The following is a 24,973-nucleotide window of genomic DNA, read 5'->3' as shown; positions in this document are numbered from 1 at the left end:
TTGTCAAATGTGTTTTCTTCAACTATTACCATGATCATACACATTTTTATTTTATTTTAGTTTATTGATATGGTGAACTGCATTGATTGGATTCTGAATGCTAAACAAAACTTGTACTTCCACAATATTTATATATTGCTGAAATTTATTTAATTTTAAAAGGCTTTTGCCTTTTTAAAAGGCAAAATCTGTATATTTATAAGATTGTTTTTATTTTATTTTTATTATCTATATATTTATAAGAATTTTTTTTTTTCTATAATGTCGTTTTGCTTGAAAGATTTTGCCAGATTTTTGTAACAGGCTTATACTGTCCACACTGAATAAGCTGAGAAGCATACCTTGTTCTTCTGTCTCTTGAATTGTTTTGCATAATATTAGTCTTAAGTATTTCTTATATATTTGATAAAATTTACCAGTGAAACTTCCTGGGTTTAGATTTTTCTTTGCAGAGATGCATTTTTTTTTCCATTTAATAATAAAATCTATGTATTTAATAAAAATTGAATTCCGATTTTTACTTTTTTCTTGTCACTTTGAAAAGTTGTATTTTTCAAGGTATTTAAGCTTTGCTATTCATCAGTATTGTCATATTTATTTCCATATTGTTTTTTGTAATATCCCCTTATTATCTTGTTGATGTGTTTAAGATTTGTAGCGAATATTCCTCCCTTGATTCACTGCTGATATTAATAATTTGAGTTTCTTCTTTTTTCTGTAATCTTTGTCTCCTACAGTCTTTTTAAAAATTAATCACAGGACTTCGTTCAAGTTTAAACTTTCAAAGCTATAGAGCTCCCCCAAAGCATGTTTCAGCTATATCCTACGAATTTTTATTTATTGTACTATTATTTTAACCCTTTCATTTAACACATTTTAAAATTTCCATAGAGGTTTCTAAACTGACCCATGGAATATATAGAAGTTTGTTTCTTAATTTCCAAATATATAATGTTTTTTCTAGTTATTTTATCATCATTGATTCCTAATTTAATTGCTTTGTTCTCAAAAAAATGTATTCCGCAGATGTCTACCTTTAAAATTTATTGAGATTATTTTATGACACAGCATATACTCTCTCGGTAATGATCCTTCCACATGAATTTGAAATGAAGGTAAAATTCTGTTGTTAACTATAGAATTCTATGCATGTCAGGTGATAAAACTGAGCTGGCAGCTTAAGATGATTAACCATAGACCTGGGAGACTTGTGGGTGGAGTTGGGCTCCTTGTTAACTGTCTAATCTTGACTTCCTGTTAAACTTTGTGGTAACTTCCAGGGGGAGGGATTCATATACATATAGAGAAGCCATCTTGGGAAGGCTCCTCTCTTCTTTTTGCATGTGGGCAGCCGGTTGGAGCTTCAGCCAGAAGTGTGCATTCACACACTGCTGTGGTGGTCTCCTTTCTTTTTCTTTTCCTGTATAAACTGCACTTTTGGTGGACTATCTGGACAATTATTTTGTCCAGTCGATACAGATTAAGGAAGTTGATAATGGTGTTCCCATTTTTGAAACTTTTCTGGTTTTGTTTAGTAGTTTTATCAATTATTGAGAGAAGAGAGTAAAAATCTTTAGCTATGATTGTGAATTTATTTTATTCAGTCTGTCAGATTTTGCATCATGTGTTTACAGATTCTATAACATAGGCAGGGCATCTGCATGTATGATTGTTTTGTCTTCCTGATAATCTGACCCTTACATCATTATGAAATGAAACTCTTTGGTTTTGGCAGTATGTCTTATCTTTATAGCTATCTGATAAGCATAGCCACTTTAGTTTTCTTGCATTTGCAGTTTTCATGGTACATCTTTTTCCAGTTTGTATTTTAAACTTACTTTGTGCAAGCAAAAACAAAGAAAAAATCATAAAGCAGACAGCAGAAACTTTTAATTTTCTTATTTTCAAAAGTTAATTTTAAAAAGTATTCTAATTATTAGATTGCTATCTACTTTTACATAGGTATTTTGCTTGTTCTTGGTGAATTTCCTTACTTTATAACTCTCCACTGTTGCTTTCCCCTTTTGTAATTATTCTTTTCTGGAGTTCCTAATCTATATAGGCTTTTCACTTGCTTTTGAAGTGTTCTGATAGAAAAATGTCAGTTATAAGATCATTGTCATAACTTTTGGAATCATTTCACTGAAGTATGCTTTAAAAAAGTATTTTAAGTAATTTCCACCAAGCAATGATGGATGGTAAAGTTCCAAACACTCCAAGTTCTTTCATATATTTGGAATTATATGTAAAAATAACAAATAAAAAAGCTCACATTGAAAATGATCCCTGAAAATACTCCATTATTATTTTTTAGAGATAATAATAAAATCATCTCTAATTAGGTTGTTGAGAAAAGAAAAAGAAAAATAGGTAAGAGCTCTTTAATCAATGGTAAAGGCAAATATTTATATCAACTATATTGTGTGAATGAAAAAGGGGCTGTATAATAAATCTAACAGAAAGTAAATTCACAAGGTGATCTGATAATAAATTCCTAAATGGGCAGGTGATGGGGGGTAGACATGCGCCAGGCATATGACTTCTTTACTAAAATATTTTAAAGCAAGGTTTGTCTATCATTTCTGTGCATCTAGGTTAACACACGTTTGAAATGCTAGAAGTGATCCTCATTTCAGACCCCTTGAAGGCATAACCATCCTCAAGGGAGAAAAGATTATTGTTAACTATCCTGTACACTGCTTTCCCCCATCTTTATGTAATCTTCCTTACATCCCCTTCTTAATTCCAAATGTGTGAAAGAAATCACAAAACTGTCATTCTGCAGAGCATTTGAGATCTTGCTTCCTGGCACATCAATAATTTGGCACAAATAAACTCTTATAAAAATTTTCCACAGGTTTAGACCTTTCTTCCTTTGACAATGGGCTTGTAAATTATATGAACTCTCAAACAAACAAACAAACAACTTCTCCCCCCAAAAATCTCAGATTCTCAATAATCCTGCTATATTCTCAGAATAGATTCATCTCGTTATACCAATATGTTTTTTATTTGTTCAACGTTTAACGTTTATATAACTTTTTAAATAGCTCATGATTCAGGAAATTTGCAAGGTACATTCTCAGCACTTACTTGTTAAACAGAAATGAAAAAGGCATGGGCACTGGGGGAGGGAGGATTATAGGTAACCTTGGATAAATATTCTTATTAGCTCTTATCTCACCAAAAACTACACTACTCATCACACCTGAAATCTCTTCCCAGTAGCCTTCTTGGTCAGTTACCATACAGTACAAACAAATTTTATAATAAGAGAGTGACAAAAAGAGAGCAGAGCAAACTAAAATGAAACATCGTAATGGAAACTATCTCTACATATTAAATATCTTCTTATTTTACAGATAATGGAATTATGTGAAAAAATATTAACAAACGGGGAAGAAAAATTTACATAGTTCTCCTCCTTTGGTATAGGTACTTCTTTATCATTATTATTAAACAATAAAGTGATACAATTTCTAAGGGCCTGAAGTTAGTTCCTGTCTTTTTGTTGTTGTTGTTCTTTTTTTAATAAAGGAGTTGATGATTGGGGTTGTTGGAAATATACTTGTGCATTTGAATAAGAACAACTGATTTTCAGAGAAGAGGGACAAAATTAATAGTGTGAGATTCCATTTAGATTATCCACACTTGACCCAGCTCAAAATTAAAATCTAATATATCAACTGAGCACTATAGGAAAAATGTCAAATAAAAGCATGTTCTAGTATGATATATTAAGCTAGTTAATTACTGTTTTATTTTCAAAATCAGATAATTGGGATATTCTGCAGTAAAAATAATCTGTGTACAAAAGTGAGACTACTATACATCATAAAAATAAGTTTTTAAAATAGGATAAACACTATTGTTCTACATTAAAAAGGTGTTGTTAATCTAAAATGAATAGTTGGTATTAAACTCAAATATAGTAAAGAAATGTGAACTGCCATTTGAAAATGCCTGCTTTAGAGAACAATTCAAAAAATCATTTTCTTTAAAGGCATCTATAATGAACATCTTATTTATAGGACAGTTGTCTATGTTAACCATATACTGATATTGCTTTTCTTGTTGACCATAAAGAATAAGATCCCCTGCTCTCTGAACGGACTTAACAAACAGATGTAATTATTACTCATTGTACATCATCTTTAAAAATTGATTATCTTCAGTTTCTTCAAATATCTTTTAATGAAGAAACAGATGGAAATATAAAAACAATCTCAATATATTCTGAATGTGACTCTATAGTGAATATCACTGAATATCTTTAAATTAAAAAATTAAGTACCCTAAGAAAGCCTCTTGACTCTTCCTGTCAGTTCTACTTCCCTTTATTTGCATTGATTTTTTTTTTAATTAAAATCCAGACCAAAGAGAGAGGCAGAAAGCTGAATAGTTGAATGTTACCGACTTTGAGATTAATATCTTTTAATATAACAGCTGTTATTAAGTTTGCCTTGTTCAAAGAGGTTCCGACTGCATGTTAAGCCAAAGGTCAGAGAGATTCCACAAGTGCAGGAAAATGCTTATGCTGTCAATGTAGAAACAATATAGTCACACAGATTCTTGTGTGTTGATTACCAAAGACTCACCAAAAATTAAAAGCCCTAATTTACTGTGTTTGCCAATTTCTGTGGAATAATACTCCCATGTTGCTGATTTCAAGTTACCAAAATGACATAAATGAATCTATAGTTGGGAAATATGCACAGAAACTATTGTGTAGGATTTCTACATATATATCCAATAGGTATAAATAAGCTCATTAGTACAGTTAATAGTAAAATATAGTAAAATAAATAGGAAATAATGAGTTTTGAGTACTGATTATGCTTTTAAAAATATAATTTGTTTTATTATAAATGTATGTAATTCAATTTTTTAGGCCTGATCTTAACTGCTAGCTCACAAAATTCCTAAAATTCTAACATTGACCAAGTATAAACACACTACCCCTACACACCATTGTATATGGAGGTGGGATGATTAAGTTCGTGAACACATCCTAGAAAAAGTACTACATACCTCATTGCTGAATATCACTACAGTGACCTTTGAAGCATTCCCCTTGGGAAGATATGCATCAATGCCAGTGCCTAGTTCACCATTTAAAGCAATTTTGGAATTCTTTTTCTGGAATGGCCATCAGAGCTATTGGCATATTACCCTTGATGTGCTGAAGGTCATCAAAATGTCTTCCTTTCAATATTTCCTTTATCTTCAGGTACAGAAAGAAGTCATTGGGGGCCAGATCAGGTCAGTAGGGAGGGTGTTCCAATAAAGTTATTTGTTGACTAGCTATAAACTCCCTCACAGACAGTGCCGTGTGAGCAGGTGCATTGTTGTGATACAAGAGCCATGATTTGTCGGTGAAAAGTTCAGGTTATCTAACTTTTTCATGCAGCCCTTTCAGCACTTCCAAATAGTAAACTTGATTAACTGTGTGTCTAGTTGATACAAATTCATAATGAATAATCTCTCTGATATCAAAAAAGTTTACCAACATCATCGCAACAAGTTCGCAAACTTAATTGTCAGACCTCGTATGTTCTAGACACAAAGGCCAACCCAGCAATATAATTTGGTAAGAGATGCAGAGATCTCTTCCAGTTTTTGCTTTAACGGCTGACAAGAACACTATTTGGATACCCTCAATAATCTATGGCCATCCTTTCTCTTAACTATCCTTCTCTCTTCCTAATTTCATCATGGCCTTTGGTGGTAGCTGCTAGCATTATTATTATTATTATTATTATTAAAGTGTGAGAAAAGCAAACATCAGTGATCATCATTTTAAGGTTAATCATAATACTATTCATTCTTGAAAGTTATATTTTTCTGTTCTCATGCTATTTATTAATATCTCCTATCAATAAAGATAAATCAAATCATGATAACGCGACATAATAAAAAGCCACTGAATTTGGATTCAAAAATCTCAGACTTTTCCTAAATTGTAATGTGTACACTTTGTAAAGAACTCCTCCAAAGAAATAACTGTTATAATTACAAAAATAAAACCATAACATACTAAAATCTAAACAAGAGCTGAATTCTGAGCATAAAGGTGAAATAATCCATTATGTATTTTCCTGACTAGCTCATCACCTAAATGACTATAGGCTGTGGGAGGGCAATTGTATTGAATAGGAAAAATCAGTCAAACATTCAGATTAAATTTTACCCGATTGATTTTTATTGGGAAAAAATGACTAAACTACTTTTATTATATCATATAAATAAAGTCTCAGTATCTTTAAAGTGAAGTTAATTTGTCTCTCAATAGTTTTATAATAACATATAAACATAACAGCTGATGCCTTTACCTGATTTTTCCTAGGCTTGATATCAATTATTCTTTTTCATTTCCTTCACAAAATATTAGAATTTTAGAGCTGAAGAATACCTTATAAACCCAAACCCCAAATCCTTCATTTAACATATGAGAAAAGCTATGCTCCAAGAGGATACCTGGCCCTTGCCAAGTGTCATGCAGTTAATTAGTGACAGAAGCAGGGACTGACAAGGTCTACAGACTTCACCATCTACCAACACTGAAAGAATAATCTTAGAGTAAACCATTACCTCTTGCAGAACTCTCTTCATCTTTAATAACAGTGTCTTAACGGCTGTGCAGTCTTGTAACATCAATCTGAATGGCAGAGAATCCATGCCTGCATTTTCTTCCACACCTTGCAGAGGCCAATCTGCAGATGAACTGCTGGGCATTCGGCTGATATGGGAACACCTGGCTTCCTGATCGATGTCTTTTGTTAATTTCAGGGAAAGATTCCTAGTAAGAAAAATAATGAACAAAAATTACAATATAGTTTATTCAGAGCAGTATTTTCAAATTGTCGGAGCACTGTCAGTAGTGAACTACAAAATATTTTCTGTGACCCTCACATTTCCTCATATCAGTCTTTGAGAATTCTGAGAATTTTTGTCAAAATTATGAAATGGGTCAATTATATCCTTAGTGGTGTAAAACTGAATAAAGAAAACCTCATTTAAAATGAAGTCAGGTAGACCAGAAAAAGGAGCTCTCATGCACTACCACTGGAGGTCAATTACACAGCTCAACAGGAAGAAGTGTCAATTACCGACCCCAGCAGGAGGAGAGGTACCTTGCATCCCAACAAGAAGTGACTCTACTACTTCAGCAGGAAGAAGGAAGATTTCTCCTTGCCCAGCAATAAGCTCAGCCAATTGGACCCTCACGATTCAGCCAATTGGAAGCCATCACTACCCTGAACTCTCACTTTCCTCCAATGGACTTTCATTTGAAGCACCAGCTCCCAACTTCCTCCTTTTTCTCTAAAAAGTAATGTTCCTGTCCTTTGTTTGCTGGACTTCCTTATAGTCTTTGCTACACATGCTTGTCCCAAATTACAACTATCTGTTTTCCTGAATAAGTCCATTCTTCTGCTGGTAAAATAACTGGCTGTCTTATTGTTAAAGTTAACAGTGGTAAGATTTAATGACAACCACTGTTATAGAAAATGATTTTTCCCCCAACTACAATTCCATTTATACATGATAACAGTGTGTTTACTCGTATACTTATTTAACTCTTTTAAAAATGTTGAAAGTCAACAGAAATCACTAAAAAAGAAATCTCTTATGATGGTTTTCTGAAAATATGCTTAAAAATTAAATGTAAATAAAAGATTTAGAAACCAAAAATTAGGACAAAATAGTTTTGGTAACTACGATTTTAAATTACTAAAGTAATCAATGATCATTTGAGGGATTAAGAAAATCTAGTATGCATAGGCTTTTATGTGAAAATAGTGATATACATAAAAGATGTATAACTCTATATGTAGTTAGCATGCTTATCAAACACTCACTAAATTTTTTAGCAAAGTAATGTGTGGAAAAACATGCATGCATATTTATTTTGTTCTATTTGATAATTAACTATTTGAAAAAAATTCATTTTGAAAATCATTTAACATGGCTTATATTGAAAATATATGTAAAAGAAAAGATATCAAGATTGATAGTTTTTCAAACCTGTACATGAGGCAAATATAAAAATTGTATGAAAAGAGGAGACTGAAAATAGTTTTTCGAAATGAGTTTGTCTAAATTTGTTTCCATTCCTTAAAACCAAGGGTCCTATACAATAATGTCAATTAATATTATAACACAGATCAGAATATTTATGGGGAAAAAAACAACAGTTTAGGACTTGGGCTCACTTTCAATAGTGTTTATGTTTGTCACTTCCTGAATTATATAACAAGGTTGCTTAGCTACCTAAATTGAGAAAAAAACATCAAAACTTGCCTACGAACCTGCCAACGAGTCAGAAAAAGATGTAAATACGAAAATATATTCTCAGTTAATTTTATTCAAAGTTGATTATTTTCAAATAGTATAATTTAATTTAAAAGTATTGGCTAATTAGTAAAGAAAACACATTTTTGGATCACACTCAAATGTTTACTTGTCTTCACAGGTATATTTATTGATCGTAATTGCTCTTTTTAGTGATACGATAGTATTTCCTATTCCCATTTTATATCTATAATGAAATGACAAAAACAAGTCATAGCTAGAAATTTTTGAGGGCTGATATGCACCAAGTACTGTGCTAACCTAACAATTTCATGTGTGTTAATTCATTCAAAACTTGAACAAGTTCAAGAGGTAGATGTAATGTGTATCTTCACTTTATATATGAGGAAACAGGTCTACATAAGTAACTTTTCTCAGAGTTAAAAAGATAATAAGAAGTAGACCTGGGATGGATGAACCCAAGCACTTTTACAAGGTAAGATTTTTCTTTTTCTAATAACCACATAATGTGTGTGTGTGTGTGTGTGTGTGTGTGTGTATAGCACTATCTGAGACCATGTATTATACACACACACACACACACACACACACATATATAATATATAGTGCTATAAGGACTTTACATGTTAAGACTTAATGCAACAACTCTTTGAGGTAGATACTGTCATAATCTCCATTTCACAATTTATGGATTTAAGTCTCAAAGAGGTTAAGTAACATGCTAATGATCACAAAGCAAACAGGGGACAGAGCTTACATTTGAACGCAGACAGTACAGTCGAGCTATAAATCACTACATGATTCATTATTTCATGTGAAAAATGACTTTCACATGAAAATCATAAATGATTCTAAGCAAGTAAGAATCATTTATAGTAAGGGGGGTGGGGGGGGAGGTGAGGGTAAGGGGGATCGAATATATGGTGATGGAAGAACTGACTCTGGGTGATGAACATACAATGGGATTTATAGATGATGTAATACAGAATTGTACACCTGAAATCTATGTAATTTTACTAACAATTGTCACCCCAATAAATTTAATTTAAAAAAAAAGAAAAAAAAAAAAGAATCATTTATGTATTTTCACTTTTAAAATATATTTTATATGATATGACTGATTAATTTTAATTATATCCAACTTGTAGTGAACTATACAAGCATTCTATTTTCTTCTTTGTATTGTTTTAAAATTTTTCAATTATAGTTGACACTCAATATTATATTAGTTTCAGGTGTACAGCATAGTGATTAGACATTTATATAACTTATGAAGTGATCACGCTGATAGGTCTAGTACCATTTGACACCATGTACAGTAATTTCAATATTATTTACTATATTCCCTAAGCTGTACTTTATATCCCTGTGACTATTTTGTAACTGTCAATTTGTACTTCTTAATTACTTCATCTTTTTCATCCAGCCCCCCAACGTCCCTCCCATGTGGCAATCATCAGTTTATTCTCTGTATCTATGAGTTTCTTTCTGTTTTGTTTGTTTGTGTTGTTTTAGATTCCACAATTAAGTGAAATCATATGGTATTTGTCTTTCTTTATCTGACCTACTCCACTCAGCACAATATCCTCTATGTCCATCCATGCTGTTGTAAATAGTAAAATTTCGTTCTTTTTTATGTCTGAGTAATACTCCATTGTATATATATGTACCACCTCTTCTTTATCCAGTCATCTTTCAATGACACTTAGGTTGCTTCCATATTGTGGTTATTGTAAATAATGCTGCAAAAAACATAGGGCTGCATATATCTTTTCAAATTGGTGTTTTGGATTTCTTCAGATAAATACCCAAAAATGAGATTGCTGGGTCATATGGTAATTCTATTTTTAATTTTTTAAGGAATCTCTACACTGTGTTCCATAGTGGTTGCATCAATTTGCAATCCCACCAGCAGTGCATGAGGGTTCCCTTTTCTCCATATCTTTGCCAACACTTGTTTGTTGATTTATTGATGATAGCCATTCTGACAGGTATGAGGTGATATCTCATTGTGGTTTTCATTTGCATTTATCTGATGATTAGTGACGTTGAGCATCTTTTCATCTATTGGCCATGTGTATGTCCTCCTTAGAAAAATGTCTATTCAGGTCACCTGTCCATTTTTTAAATTGGATTGTTTGTCTTTTTGGTGTTGAGTTGTATGAGTTATTTATATATTTTGGATATTAACCCCTTATCGGGTATATTGTGGGTGAATATCTTCTCCCTTTCAGTAGTTTGTCTTTTCATTTTGCTGATGGTTTCCTTTGTTGTGCAAATTTTTTTAGTTTGATGTAGTACAACTTTTTTTTTTCTTTTGCTTCCCTTGCGAAATATTCAAAGGAGACATATTCAAAAAAATAAATATATATATATATATATATATATATATATATATATATATATATATGTATATCACTAAGAGCAATATCAAAGAGTTTACTGCCAATGTTTTCTTCTAGGAGCGTTATGGTTTCAAGTCTTACATTTATGTTTTTAATCCATTTTGAATTTATTCTGGTATATTGTTTAAGGAAGTAGTCTAGTTTCATATTTTTGCATGTATCTGTCCAGTTTTCCCAACACCATTCATTGAAGAGACTGTCTTTAGCCCATTGTATTTTCTTGCCTCCATTGTCATAGAATAACTGATCAGATTTGCATGGGTTTATTTCTGGGCTCTGTATTTTGTTCCATTGATCTATGTGTCTGTTTTTAAGCCAGTACTATACTTTTTTTTTAATTACTACAGCCTTGTGGTGTACTTTGATAGGTGGTAGCACGATATCTCCAACTTTGTTCTTCTTGCTGAAGATTGCTTTAGCTATTCTGGGTCTTTTGTGGCTCCATATACATTTTAGGATTATTTGTTATAGTTCTGTGAAAAATGTCACTGGTATTTTGATAGTGATCACATTGATTCTATAGATTCCTTTTTTGTAGTATAGACATTTTAATGATGTTAATTCTTCCTATCCATGAGCTCGGTATATGCTTTCATTTATTTGTATCTTCTTCAATGTCTTATAATTTCCCAAGTACAGGTCTTTTACTCCCTTGGCTGAATTTATTCCTAGGTATTTTATTTGTTTATTTATTTTTATGCAATTGTAAATGGAATTGCTTTCTTAATTTATCTTTTCAATAGTTGTTATTAGTATATAAAAATGCAACTGATTTCAGAATATTAATTTTGTATCCTGCTATTTTACTGAATTAATTTATTAGTTCTAACAGCTTTTTTGGTAGATTCCTTACAGTTCTCTCTGTATATGTAGTATCATATGCAAATGATGACAGTTTTACTTCTTTCTTTCCAATTGGATATCTTTTATTTATTTTTCTTGTCTGACTGCTGTTGCTTATAAAATAATTCTTAAAGATTTCTGTTTTCTTTCAGTGTCTTCTATCCTATTTTCTCTAAGACCAAAACGATGAAACTAGAACATAAAAATTATAAAGCACAGCATGTGTAGTAGTATCTTAGTTATAAATAGAATTTTGAAGATTTATCAGTTTTAAGTTTTAACTAGCCTGGTGTCTGGTGCACATTAAACTGAATCAGTAAATAACTGTATATTGAAGTTGAATAAACAAATACAGTAATAAGGGAATTATATATATATAAACAAATATATATATTATATCCATTATATATATATATATATATATATATATATATATATATATATATATATATATATATGTTCTGTAATATCTATGCATACAAGTCTCATTTGTACACAGAAGTTTTTCTGTAAGGTGTACTTTTATGTATTATGGGGCTGCCACACATAATTCAAAATTTCCCACCACTTTCACAATAATATAATTAAGTTAACATTTTGTAATCCTTTTTAGTTAGACTGCTTGTTCTTTGAACCAACTTGTCTACTCATGAATCTAAACATCAGTGAAGAACGACAAAGCTTTCAGAAACCATACTAGTGTGAAGTTCTATGACTAATTTCAGGAATTTATTGAGGTTCTGAGAATTTTCATTTAACATTTACAAATCTAAGGATCTCTGCCATTTTCAAATAGTTAAGAATGGGCTACATACAAAAATGCATTCAGAAGACAAAATGATCCATTTCTTTTATACTTCAAAAGTTTGGATCTATTCTTAATTCCAACAAAACAGAATGCTGGCATATTTTCATAGTTAGGGAAAGAATCTACATCGTGTCCAGCACAGCGACAGTCGTTGAAGTCGCAGAGATTAATAGAATTGGGTTACTGCCCTCCAGAGGCTTACCAGGTTATTAATTTCTTAGTAGTCAATATCAAAAAATAACAACTAATATTCTTTCATATTAAAAACAAATTTATTTATCTCGAACATTTTACTTCTACAAGAAAGAGTCGACTCCCAGAGTATAGTAATCAAAACTATTTTTGATTAATTAGGTTGATGCAGTAAAATGGACTGTTAAACAGGACTGCTACTCAGTTGCACAAGCCAGAACAGCCATCCTGCTCTCTGTGTATGGTCACTATATTTCTGTTGATTAGTGCCTGGGGTTTATAAGTGTTAAATAGTTTGAATATCGATGTTTTTAACAATAAATGTTTATTGGGCCCAAACTACCCACATATCTCTGGGCAAATTCACCCCCAAAAATCTATCACTGTAGTTGACAAGAAAATAAGAAAATTTTCTAATATGGAGCCATAGTTTCCACTAGCTAGGAGGGTAGAGTTAGGTTCAAGTACTTCTCGTTCTTGCCTTAGCAAGACTCATCATATAATACAATTCCTGCATTTGGGAGATACGGTTCTCTGTCTGCCAAATCTCTGAATTATTATAATTTCAGGAAACTGGACAAATATTCTCTATATTCAAAAAGATAGTCCCTTAGGGTGGCAAGAAAAAAAAAGGTAAGATGCTAAGGACTGATACAGTGTTTCATTAATCACTATAACTAATACATACAAAAAATAAAGACAATGTAATCTCCACTGAGCTCATTTATATACAGTACACCCTCTCTGATTCAACTTCATGAATCTTCAGTAAAATTGTTCAGTAAAATTTACACTTGCCTTGTTGCCTGTGATGCTGGTCAAGTCTACATAATTTTAAAATTTAGTAACATTTAGATATAAAGTCGAATTGAGACTTATGGGTTTTTCTCAGTCCATAAGCACCAAAATACTGAAGGTTGTGCATATGATTAAAAGCAAAACACATAAATATTGCAGTAAATGTATTCTTGAAAGTTTCAACTTGAGACACTTACATTTCAACAGGTACTTAAAACATGTAATTAAACTACTAGGTAAACTGGTGCTGTACTTTTGTCACTATCCATTGTGCGAAAGGAATTTTGTACTGATCTAGTTCAAAGTTCTGCTGCAACTGTATTTTCAGTATGACGACAAGTTTAATGGGAATATATATATATATATATATATATATGTATATATATGTATGTATGCATGTATATATATGTATGTATGTATGTATATATATATTCCCATTAAATTTATATATGTATGTATATATATGTATGTATATATGTATGTCTATATCTATATATATAGACATAAACTATACAGTGATTATTTTTCCTTACAAGAGAGAGAAAATAAAATAGCATTTTCATAATTTTTTTCTCATTTAGTTATAACTAGCACTACCATTTTGATAGTGAGAAATTTTCTTCTCACCTACATGTACTCTTCAAAGCACTTGAACAATTCTAATATAATGGTCAAAATACATGATCATGTTAGCTGCAAAGAAGCGAGTCTCTTACCTGTCATAGACGCTATTCCTTATTTAGTGCACTGACACCTTTCATTGTAGTAAATGTCTATGGTCATAAAGGATCTGAAAGATTTACACTTTATGATGTGGCTATGGTTTCTGAACCAATTTTCCAAGGAGTGGAAAGTAAAGGTAATTTCGATATGCCCAGCTTAATAAATAAGCATATGCATACAGTTGCCTTACAAAGCTTCATTAAGTAGAGTTGCAGAAAATAATAGTTTCTAAAAACCTTACGTTGGAAAACTTATTGATATTTAAACCTCATTTCAAAAAGGTCTAGATTATTTATGGTCAATTAAATTTTAGCTTGAATAATTCTAAGACAGGTATAAAGATATAAGTCTGTATTAATAAACTGTCATCTCATAACCTAATAAAAACTGTTAAAACAATTAAGTACAAAAAGGCTCTTATTTATGAATAAGCTACCTATTTTTTTCATATTTTCTTCCATAATATGTTGTTTATCTAAAAGAGTCATTTTAGGAAACAAAATTTGTATCTCAAATTGTTTTATAATTTGATATTTAGCTATATTTCTAGAAGGGATGAAACCATCATCCATTCCTCCAAAGTAGTACAGTGGTGCTAAGAACTTGTTAACACTTTACATTTCCATGTGAATTTACAGGTGAAAGGATTTCATACTACCAGAAGTGATGGGTAAAGGAAAGGGAAGATATGGAGACAGGTAAAATAAAACCCAAATATCTTAACACACCCAAGAAGGTCCTCCATAATCTAGCCACTGTCTGTCTCATTGTACCTTATTTATTATTATTGTTTTTTTTAGTTCCAATTCTACTGGCCTTCATTCAGGCCCCTGGCCCCCATTCCAAGTTCTATCCTGCCTCGGGAACTTTGCATATGTTGTTCTATCTGCATGAAAAAGACTTGCTTACTCACCTTTAGATCTCACTTTGCATGCAGTACACCATTTCTTTAGGGAAACCTCTTTTGCCTCTCATACCCTGCCCTTCAAACATATACACAGTTTTCTTTGCTGTGCTAAACTTCCCTTTGTAGCACTTCTCACAGACATAATTAAGAAATTAATTGGTGGAGACCTCTGGGAATACACTGGACTGAGCTGAACTACAATCCATCTCTTGTTCCAAATACAGAGAAATACTAGATAAATTATAATAACATTTATTTTTAAACACATTAAAGTACAGAAGGAAAAGAGAAAAATGTCCAGGTGCCAAAAGCACAAAATTAAAACCACAATAATTATACGAGCTGCCACCGTGGTGGTTTCAGGGTGTTAAACTGGATGCAGTCTATAAAAACAGAAGCTGCAATTTTTATGCCTATGCAGATATAGGAGAGTGTCTGCCAGTGACAAAGAAGTCTCACCCTGTTGAGAGACATAAGAGTTCCAAATTTTTAAAAAGCTTCAAAAAATCAATCTGATCAACTTGTAAATTGACTGCCTGCTACAACAACACACTCCTTTTTCTCTAAAGGAAGATAATATAAAATACAGACTCAAAAATGTGATATTCACAATGTCTGGTAAGTATTCAAATGAATAAACATGTAAACAAACAGAAAAACAAAACAAAACAAAGAATTCATAGACACTATGAAGTGACCCATATAATGGAATTAGAAGATAAGGATTTTAAGCAGCTATTATAAATATATTCAAAGTCCTAAAAGAAAAAAAGTGGACATAATGAATAAATACATGGTTGTTCTCATTAGAGAAAAACTACAGAATCAATTAATATAATTTCTGAGAGGAAAAAATACATACATTATGGCAGACAACTGTTGGTTGCCTGTCCACCCTTCATCCACACCTCCTTCCTCTTTAAAACAAAAATAAGCACAAAAACAAAAGCAAAAAACTCCCTAATTTTTTTCAAATGCTGGCACTTCTAGGGTTTCACGAAATGACAGCACGTCTTGTGGGGGTCTTCAAGGAAATGTTTCCTCTCTGTGGGGATCAGGAAAAATTTCCTACCTTCTCAATCACTGCCCTATGGAAGTCATTTTATTTGGGAAATTTTAAACTATTCAAGTAAAGCAAGTTAAAGTCAAACAAAATTTGATCTCTGAGGAATAATTATCTCACTGTGATATTTATTAATAGTGAAGAGCTTTTAAAAATTTGTTAGAAGTTCAATTTCTCCTTAGTGAATTGCTACTAAATTTACTTTCAAATGCATTTATAAAGATGAAAACCATCTAAAAATAGGAAGGAGTTTTACTATATTATTTTGTTCCAGTTAATGTCTTAGTTGGTGGTGACAGTAATCTATAAATATATTTTAGACACTAGGCATTTTTATAGTTACTTATGATGTGTATTTTATAATTACCTATTAGGAATACACTTTTTAACTTTATATATTGTAATTAATATGAAGTATTTTGAGTGAAATATACACACAAAAATTTGTTATTCATTATATGTTATACAACCCACAGACAACGATACAATTTTAAGTGATAGATCTAAGCTCTTCATCTTTTTAAAATATTCAGGATCTGGCAATCTAAGTGTGATAAGTGTTAGCTATGAAAGTATAATGTAGGAAGTACTGTTTCCAAACAGAAAATCAATTTTTGCTCTGTAACTCGGCATAAAGGCAATATCTAAAATTATTGGCATAAAACATAGTGGCAAAGAAACTATAAAAATACCAATATTTTTCATAGCTGAGAGAGTTAGAGATTATGACTCTGAGTAAATCTGTAGAGACACAGAACTTCATCAGTTTGAGAAAGATTAATAAAATCTATATCAATCTTATCAACCAAATTTCCCAGATTCCATTCTTGAGGTAATAGTCTATATTCAATTTCAACTAAAAAATAAGAGTTTCCAGATTACACAATATCAAGTATTTCCAAATATCTTGGCAGACCCACTTATACACACAAAAAAATCCTTCAGCTTACTTTTAAATATATAAATTCCAGAACTCTATCTCTAGCCCATTGTGTCAAGTCCTGTCTTGTTAGCCTTAGCAAGATAAAAAATTTAAAAAAATATGTACTGCAATAATAGAACAGATTAGATATATTTTATCATGCTCAATGGCCATAATTTTCCCGATCGTATATGAGTTTTGATAAAGTGTGGCTGATTCACATTTATCCTTTAAGCCTGGATTAATAGCCCCATGCTCATCCTAGGAAGTCCTCCCTGATGTGCTCATTTATTCTCTTTGGCCCAATCACACCTAAAAAAGCAGAGACCCTCTTTTGGTGATGTTTGTCTTTCCAAAGGCCTGGCACCCAGCAGACTCTCAGTAAGTATCTGTATGATTAAAAGGTATTTGTTGAAAGAATGGATTAATGTATGGCAATTTCACATACACTAAACATGTATGCTAATAATTCCACCTTCTTAATAGTACATAACAGGTTTACATATCACAATTTCCCATGGAGCACTTCTCAGATTTATCTTTGGAGCCTTACCAAGGCAAAACTATTCAAGGTAGTAAAAATATGATGGACCATTCACTACACTGGAGGTAGACAAAGAAATATTAACACCAGGTAGAATGAAAACAATAACAATGACAGAAATGATGATGATGATGATGATATAATAATATATAACATAAAAAAATAACACAGGAAACTAGGCTAGGATATGACTATAGATATCTATCAGTTGCATAAAGAGAACATGTAGTGGAGATTGTCATGGCTTCTAGGTTTAAATCTATGTCCTCCTGAGAAATGAGATTCTTGTTCTTGGGGTAATTATATTAGAAAATAGAGTCGTAACGGAGGCACAATTGTTTGAGTGAGGAAAACCACTTGTTTAATAATATAGAAAACAATGTTTAGTTTCCCACTTATTTTGAAACTCTTTCCTACTAAATGAAAAGTACATGATTAGGTTCTAGCCAATAAGCTGTCCCAACACCCTAAAAATTGAGTGGCTTTTTTGGACTCATGAGTAATGGATGAGTTACAACTCTGTGCCTGAAGTAAGGTCAAGAAAAATTAGAAAGTGCCTGGAGATTAATGAATTAATAATCAATAAGTACTGATTTCTCTAACAGTCAATTGTATCTTAAATTATATTACCTTTTAAGATATCTTAATAGTCAATTATGATATTACTAATATACTGTACTATTATTCAGTTAATCAAACTTAGAAATATCTTTCAGTTTGGATTAAAAGGCCGTAGTCCAGAGAAGGGAGGGCTAGTTCAAATTGCAGCTGCAGTGCCTGGTAAATAGAATATAGGTCACCTGCAAATCCAATCCTACAATAGCTTGCTCCCATGTGATGTAAAACACAGGTGGGAATGGGGGGAGGGAGCTAAACATGTAATCGTTTTTTATTTTTCACAGAACATAAATGATCAAATATGTTTAAAAAAGTGTTTAAATCTCTATAAACTTGTGGTATAGTATTAGTATAATAATAACTGAATAATCTTGATAAAGAATCCTGCTAACTTTGTTTAACCCTGTGTTTCCAAACTTATTCGAACATTTGTAAATAATAATAAACTTAACCACAAATGGACAAGAAAGATAAAGCATGTCTACCTTTTTTTCTCCCTGAAAAAAGAGAACAACTGGACTTCATATAAATAACAGGCCAAATAATTTGTGTAAATGAAAGTCCTGTAACATGGTCTATGCTTAATTATACATCACAGAACCATCCAAGTATAAATATCTGTTGCAAGGAACAACCAAAAAGTCCTTGAGGGCAGTAAAAGAATCTGAGGCTAGACTGAAAGGAGTAGCAGGAAGACAAAGTGTCATGCCTGAACTGATTTAAATGATTCACTTTAAGGTAGCTGAATTACCATTCCATTATTCATCAGTATAGCACCAACATAGATAAATACTACAATCATACATATAAACGTGATATGTGGCTATAAATCACAAGGTTAGATAAGTTAGAAGCTACAAAATGCTTTTGTGTTGATGAATCTTTTTCTAACTCTAGTCTTGATGACATAGACAGTTAGATTGTTAGACTCTATCTTTGGCTCCAATATATTCCTCTTTTAATGTTATCTCAGTTTCTTTCTCTCTATGCTGAAGTGTACTTGACATTTAAAACCAGATAACAGTGCTTGCTGGTGGCATAGGATGGTTTCTCTCTTACAGAAGCAGCAGAAACACAGATCAGTATCAATGTTCAATTGTCTTTGAAGCAAATATGAGAATGAAAAAGAAAATACCCAGCCTTTTTCTTTATACAACCAAAGAAGAGCTGATAAAAGAAAACCTCCATTTTGTTCCTTCCTCTCCAGAGACAACTACCCACTTAGGAAGGATAACAGGAAAAAAAAAAAAAAAAAAAATTCCTCAGCAAGAAATCAGGTTTCATTCCTAAAACAAGTGTTTCCAAAAAGACTTTTATTAGGTTGTTTAATATCTAATTTTTGATGCCTGAAAAGAATCATTTTTATCAGTCTTAATTTTATCCTAAATTATGTCATCTTTTAATATATTTTAACAGTCAGTTCTGATGTTAATAATTTACAGAGGAGGAATCTAAGGCACAGTGACAGAACGAGATGCAAATGGCAAAATTGGGTTTTAAATCTAAAGATTCTGGCTCCAGAGTCTGTGTCCTAACCCTTCTGTTCCCTTGGAGACAATTGCTTCGCAAAAATTCAATGAGCTCACTAAGCCAGACTCTAAGTCATAAATACATACTGACTGGAAAATATAAGCTAATCTTACCTCAGAGTAATTTATATGATCTTTTTGTGTTTTTTTCCATCTAAAACTTTTTTTTTTAAATTTTATTCTTCAATAGTTTCATAGAAAGGTAGGAAATTATATTACAATGATTTATATTGAGAGATCTAACTGAAAACAATTTGTTTCAAAAAAGTGACATAGAATCAGTGAAGTTAGCATTTTGGGGATACTTAAAGCCGAGTGTCTATGACCCATGGGAAGTATTACTGGAGCACTGTTATAAGTAAACTATTCACAGCTAAGGCGATTTTTAGAAGCTGGTAATGGTAGTGTCAGAATGGATTCTTATTTTTTCTTCTTATGTAAAGATATGTTGTTTTTTCCTGCAAATGAAGAAATTTCCCCCTTTCTTTACTAATAATGCTTTTATTTTCCTTTGAAAAAGTCCCCCTTCTCTTCCATGATTGCATGCAGTCTTGTTGGGATTGCTAAACAAGGTCCCCCATCTGTGTCTTCCCTGTTATCATGTGACTTGGACTTGGCCTACAAACTCTTGTTCCCAGAAATATGAATCTTGAACAACACAGCACAGGGACAGAAAATTATATAGCTGAGTAGAGCTTTGAAGGGCCTATCCATTCATTCCTGCAATCCAGGGCCAAATGCATGGGCTTGTATCCTGTGCAGTCACATAGGGTCTGCTCTTACAATTGGTTTAATATTCTTTTATCACCATCTTGAAATTATCAATAATTTTTGAACAAGGAGACTTGCATTTTCATTTTTCACTGGGCCCTACTATCTCAGTTCCTTAAGATTACTATATTTCTGCTCTCCTTGAGGCCAAATTGACGACTACTTTATTTCTGTGAGCTACTGCATATCCTTACAAGAAATACTTTTTTTTTTCTTTCAATAAAGTAAGCAAAAGTACGTTTCTGGAGCTTGTATCAAAGCACCCTATGTTTTATATTTGTCAAACCCAAGATTAAAGTGCAAAATGTAATATAGTTATTTCCAATGCCCTCACACCCTTTGGTGTATTCCTATCATGTCCCTTTCTGTGATCTCCAGGTTTGCTTTAGAGTATTATTGCTCGCTGGATATTCAGAATTCATTATGGAGATGCTGTATTTCGTTTTGCACTTTCTAAGTCAGAGGCCATTCACTTTTTGTAATTTCCCTGTCAAAACACACTGATGCTGTGTCCTGGCCCTCAGCACCCTGACCTCTCTCAGGGAATTAACACAGCCAATGTGCTGGGAGTTGATAAGGGACTGGTACAACATTTTTATGTTAACAGATTATTTTTATCCAGAAGGAATGACTTCACGCACAAAAATTTAGAGCGTACTGTCTGCTCTAAACAGACATGGTGTGGCTTTAGATTTATCAAGTCATACTAAATAGGAAGACATATATTCTGTCTACCAATTTCTCCTATATTTGGAAGGAAAAATATATAAATGGTTTTAAGACTAGTGTTTTCTCATCTCTTTTCTCACCCAGGGAAAATAAAGTGGCTACAGATCAGCACAAGAAAATTACATGAGCTTTGGTTTAATGTGGAATTATCCTGTTTTAAAATGGAGCTGCATGTGTTGGAAATCTTGTTTTAGGGCATATTGCTTAAGTTTGTTTAAAGTCACTTTAACTTAACTTTTTGTTCATTAGAAAGGTAAAAATTAATGGTTGTTTTCTGTGATTATCTTGTCTTTTAAATGAGAGACTTTCTCCTATTCTCCAAATATATTGCCCATTAAATTATCAACAGAAACTGTAGGATATGCTTTTCACCATTTCTTAAAAACAATCTTTTTTTGGTATACCATGGTATATCACTTGTTCCCCCTATACTCCCTGTAAAAAATTCTCTATAGGGCCGGCCCGATGGCTCAGGCAGTTAGAGCTACATGCTCCTGACTCCGAAGGCTGCTAGTTCGATTCCCACATGGGCCAGTGGGCTCTCAACCACAAGGTTGCCAGTTCAATTCCTGGAGTCCGGGAAGGGATGGTGGGCTATGCCCCCTGCAACTAGCAATGGCAACTGGACTTGGAGCTGAGCTGCGCCCTCCACAACTAAGATTGAAAAGACAACAAATTGACTTGGAAAAAAAGTCTTGGAAGTACACACTGTTCCCCAATAAAGTCCTGTCCCCCTCCCCAATAAAACATTTTAAAAAAAATTCTCTATATACTACAAATCTACCTTGAGATAAACAAACATTTCAAATGGATCAAAATATTTTATTTTCTGTTTTGATGTTGTTTTAAGATTTAAAGCATTTTATTCCTAAATGATTTTAGTAATTTTAAATTGCACTTTTATAGAGTTAGGGATAGAAATATTTGGAATAGGCTTATCTGTAACTATCACTTAAAGAAAAACAAGAATAAACAAGAAAAGAAGAAAAAATACGTTAATCATATACAAACTGAGCATTCAATTAAAAAATAAATAAATAAAAGATCTGTCTTTGGATTTTAAAAACCAGGCAGATTAGGCATGGGTGAATGCAAATCTTCTACTTCTAGAATGATTTTGTTCTCTCTGTTCAATTAAATGATATTTGAATAAATCCCATTAATCCTAGAGGGATGTTAAGACATCAAAGCGATAAAGCGCCAGGCCTTCAAACTGGTTCACGTACTTTAAAAGATCTCCTGATTTTATATCTCAGCTCCCTCATATCACAAGAAAGAGAACAGGAAATATTAGTCTCCAAAATAGTCCAATCATTAAAGAAAGGTGACATATCTGCATTTTTTCCTATAGTTTTGTTATTATTGACTGTTCTTTATGTCTATTAAAATGTTAACTGATGGCATTGGAGATTCAATTCTTTTTTCATCGTATGATTGCAATGAAATACAATTCAGTCTGCCATCTGTACTATACATCATAGCTTTATTTATTTAATTCATATTTATAAATTTGATATTATTTGTCTGCATAGTATAAGTGGACGTCTTTTTAAATCCACAACTGTCTTCTTCACAGTAATATTGAAAGATGAAGTTCATTGTTGTATTGTTTAGATTAGTTATTGGTTTGACTTCTAGGTATTCTCACATTTTTAGAAGCAAATAGTAAAAAATAAAATAAAAGTTCTCTTTTCTAGCAACTGAAGTAGATCAATAGACTCCCTGTCATAATGTCAGACCTAGAAAACAAAATAATTTAAACTATGTATATCATATTAAATTGATTAATTTACCTATATAGGTATGATATATGTAAGCAATGGCTATAAAGTAGTTTTATATAGTTGTTCCCAGATGCACTTCCCAAATGGTGATGATGAGAAGATTGGGTGTCACATACGAAGAGCACCAGATGTTTCAACTCAGACAGAATGGCAAGATCCTTGGAATCTTTTGTGATTACTGCTTCTTGAAATGCCATATTTAAATTGATATTGCATGAGTAAATAGGACTTTTTCTTCTGTGAAAAATACATCTTCCAACCAAAATCATACTAATCAATATGAAAATTATGGGATTCAAGTAAGGAATAATATAATTTAAAACATGAGTTGAGGGCCGGCCCCGTGGCTCAGGTGGTTAGAGCTCCGTGCTCCTAAGGTCGAAGGCTGCTGGTTCAATTCCCACATGGGCCAGTGGGCTCTCAACCACAAGGCTGCCAGTTCAATTCCTCGAATCCCACAAGGGATGGTGGGCTCTGTCCCCTGAAACTAAGATTGAACACGGCACCTTGAGCTGAGCTGCCTCCCGGATGGCTCAGTTGTTGGTTGGAGCATGGGCTCTCAACCACAAGGTTGCCAGTTCAATTCCTTGACTCCTGCAAGGGATGGTGGGCAGCGCCCCCTGCAACTAAAATTGAACACGGCACCTTGAGCTGAGCTGCTGCTGAGTTCTCAGATGGCTCAGTTGGTTGGAGCGCATCCTCTCAACCACAAGGTTGCTGGTTCGACTCCCACAAGGCATGGTGGGCTGTGCCCCCTGCAACTAGCAACGGCAACTGTACCTGGAACTGAGCTGCACGCCCTCCACAACTAAGACTTGAAAGGACAACAACTTGAAGCTGAACGGCACCCTCCACAACTAAGATTGAAAGGACAACAACTTGACTTGGAAAAAAGTCCTGGAAGTACACACTGTTCCCCAATAAAGTCCTGTTCCCCTTCCCCAATAAAAATCTAAAAAAAACCAAAAACAAAAAACCAAACAAACAAAAAAAAACACATGAGTTGAATACTTTAAGACCAATGACTCTAATATGCCAGTGGTTACTAATGCACACATCCTATTGTGTTGAATTGATCCAGATTCAGTAATCTCATCTATTTTTATTTATAAATGGTTTCTGACTGTTCACCTATAAAATTAGGTAAATACAGATAGATATCTGATATCTAGTAAGTATCCTAATTGGGCATCAGACATCATATACTGATATAATTTTCCTTCTAAAATAGTTGGGTCAAGTGTTCCCATTGCAATTTGAGGTTTGGGATAAGGTCTTAAAATAGAATGTTTTATTTCTTCTTTCAGAACGCAGTCTCTTTTCTTCTTTGTACCGCAAGGGAAGCTATATAGGCTGGTTTTTTTTGTCTGTTCTTTTTTTTTTTTTTTTTTTTTTTTGACATAGCAGGGCTGGTATCATCATCTAACAGACTAGAACGTTTCACATTAGTATTTAAATATAACTGGCATATGACTTTTTTAAACAACATGTCACAATCATTCTCATCATCCTAATTCACTTATAAAACAAATGCATAAACCAATCAATATTAACTGTAGTAAAGAAAATAATAAAACAATTTAACACTTACTAATGCCTAGAGAAAGATACACAATCCCATTATGGTGTGATTTCTACCCTCAGTAAACAAAAACAAAATTTTACACATTGTGTCCTCATTTTTTTCTTTACTACTGTTGATATTGATTGGTTTATGGTGTGATATATTTGATAAATCTAAAGTCACAAAATGTCTGTTTAGAGCAGACAGTATGCCCTGAATTTTTGTGTGTGAAGTCATTATTTAGCAAGGCGTGCAGTTAGAACACATATCTATGTATACATTCATGGCAGAATAAAGAAAATTGATCACACGTTTATTATGGCCAAGTGCAGCAAACCTCCAAAATGCAGTTATTACAGATAACTACAGGAATCCAAGATTCTATCTTGGAGACAGTAGTATTAGAGGGAGGATTGGATGTTAATAGAATGCTCTCAGAACAAATGGGGTCAAGCGGGGA

The 24,973-nt window shown here is 32.6% G+C and overlaps 1 protein-coding gene across 4 annotated transcripts in view; it reads right to left on the bottom strand.

Annotated features, from left to right (window-relative positions):
- Positions 1-24,973, bottom strand: part of CCSER1 (coiled-coil serine rich protein 1) — a 1,120,696-nt gene that overhangs the window by 715,820 nt on the left and 379,903 nt on the right. For all 4 annotated transcript variants that reach the window (XM_074323491.2, XM_074323500.2, XM_074323504.2 and 1 more), the window contains exon 6: positions 6,592-6,799. In XM_074323491.2, the coding sequence (XP_074179592.2) occupies positions 6,592-6,799 (208 nt within the window). The remainder of the gene's footprint in view (positions 1-6,591; positions 6,800-24,973) is intronic.

Source organism: Rhinolophus sinicus, chromosome 1, assembly GCF_057876585.1.
Source record: "Rhinolophus sinicus isolate RSI-liver-muscle chromosome 1, RSI-T2T, whole genome shotgun sequence".
NCBI classification, from domain to species: domain Eukaryota; kingdom Metazoa; phylum Chordata; class Mammalia; order Chiroptera; family Rhinolophidae; genus Rhinolophus; species Rhinolophus sinicus.
The sequence above is the reverse complement of the archived record's forward strand: the minus strand, read 5'-3'. Positions and strand labels throughout refer to the sequence as shown.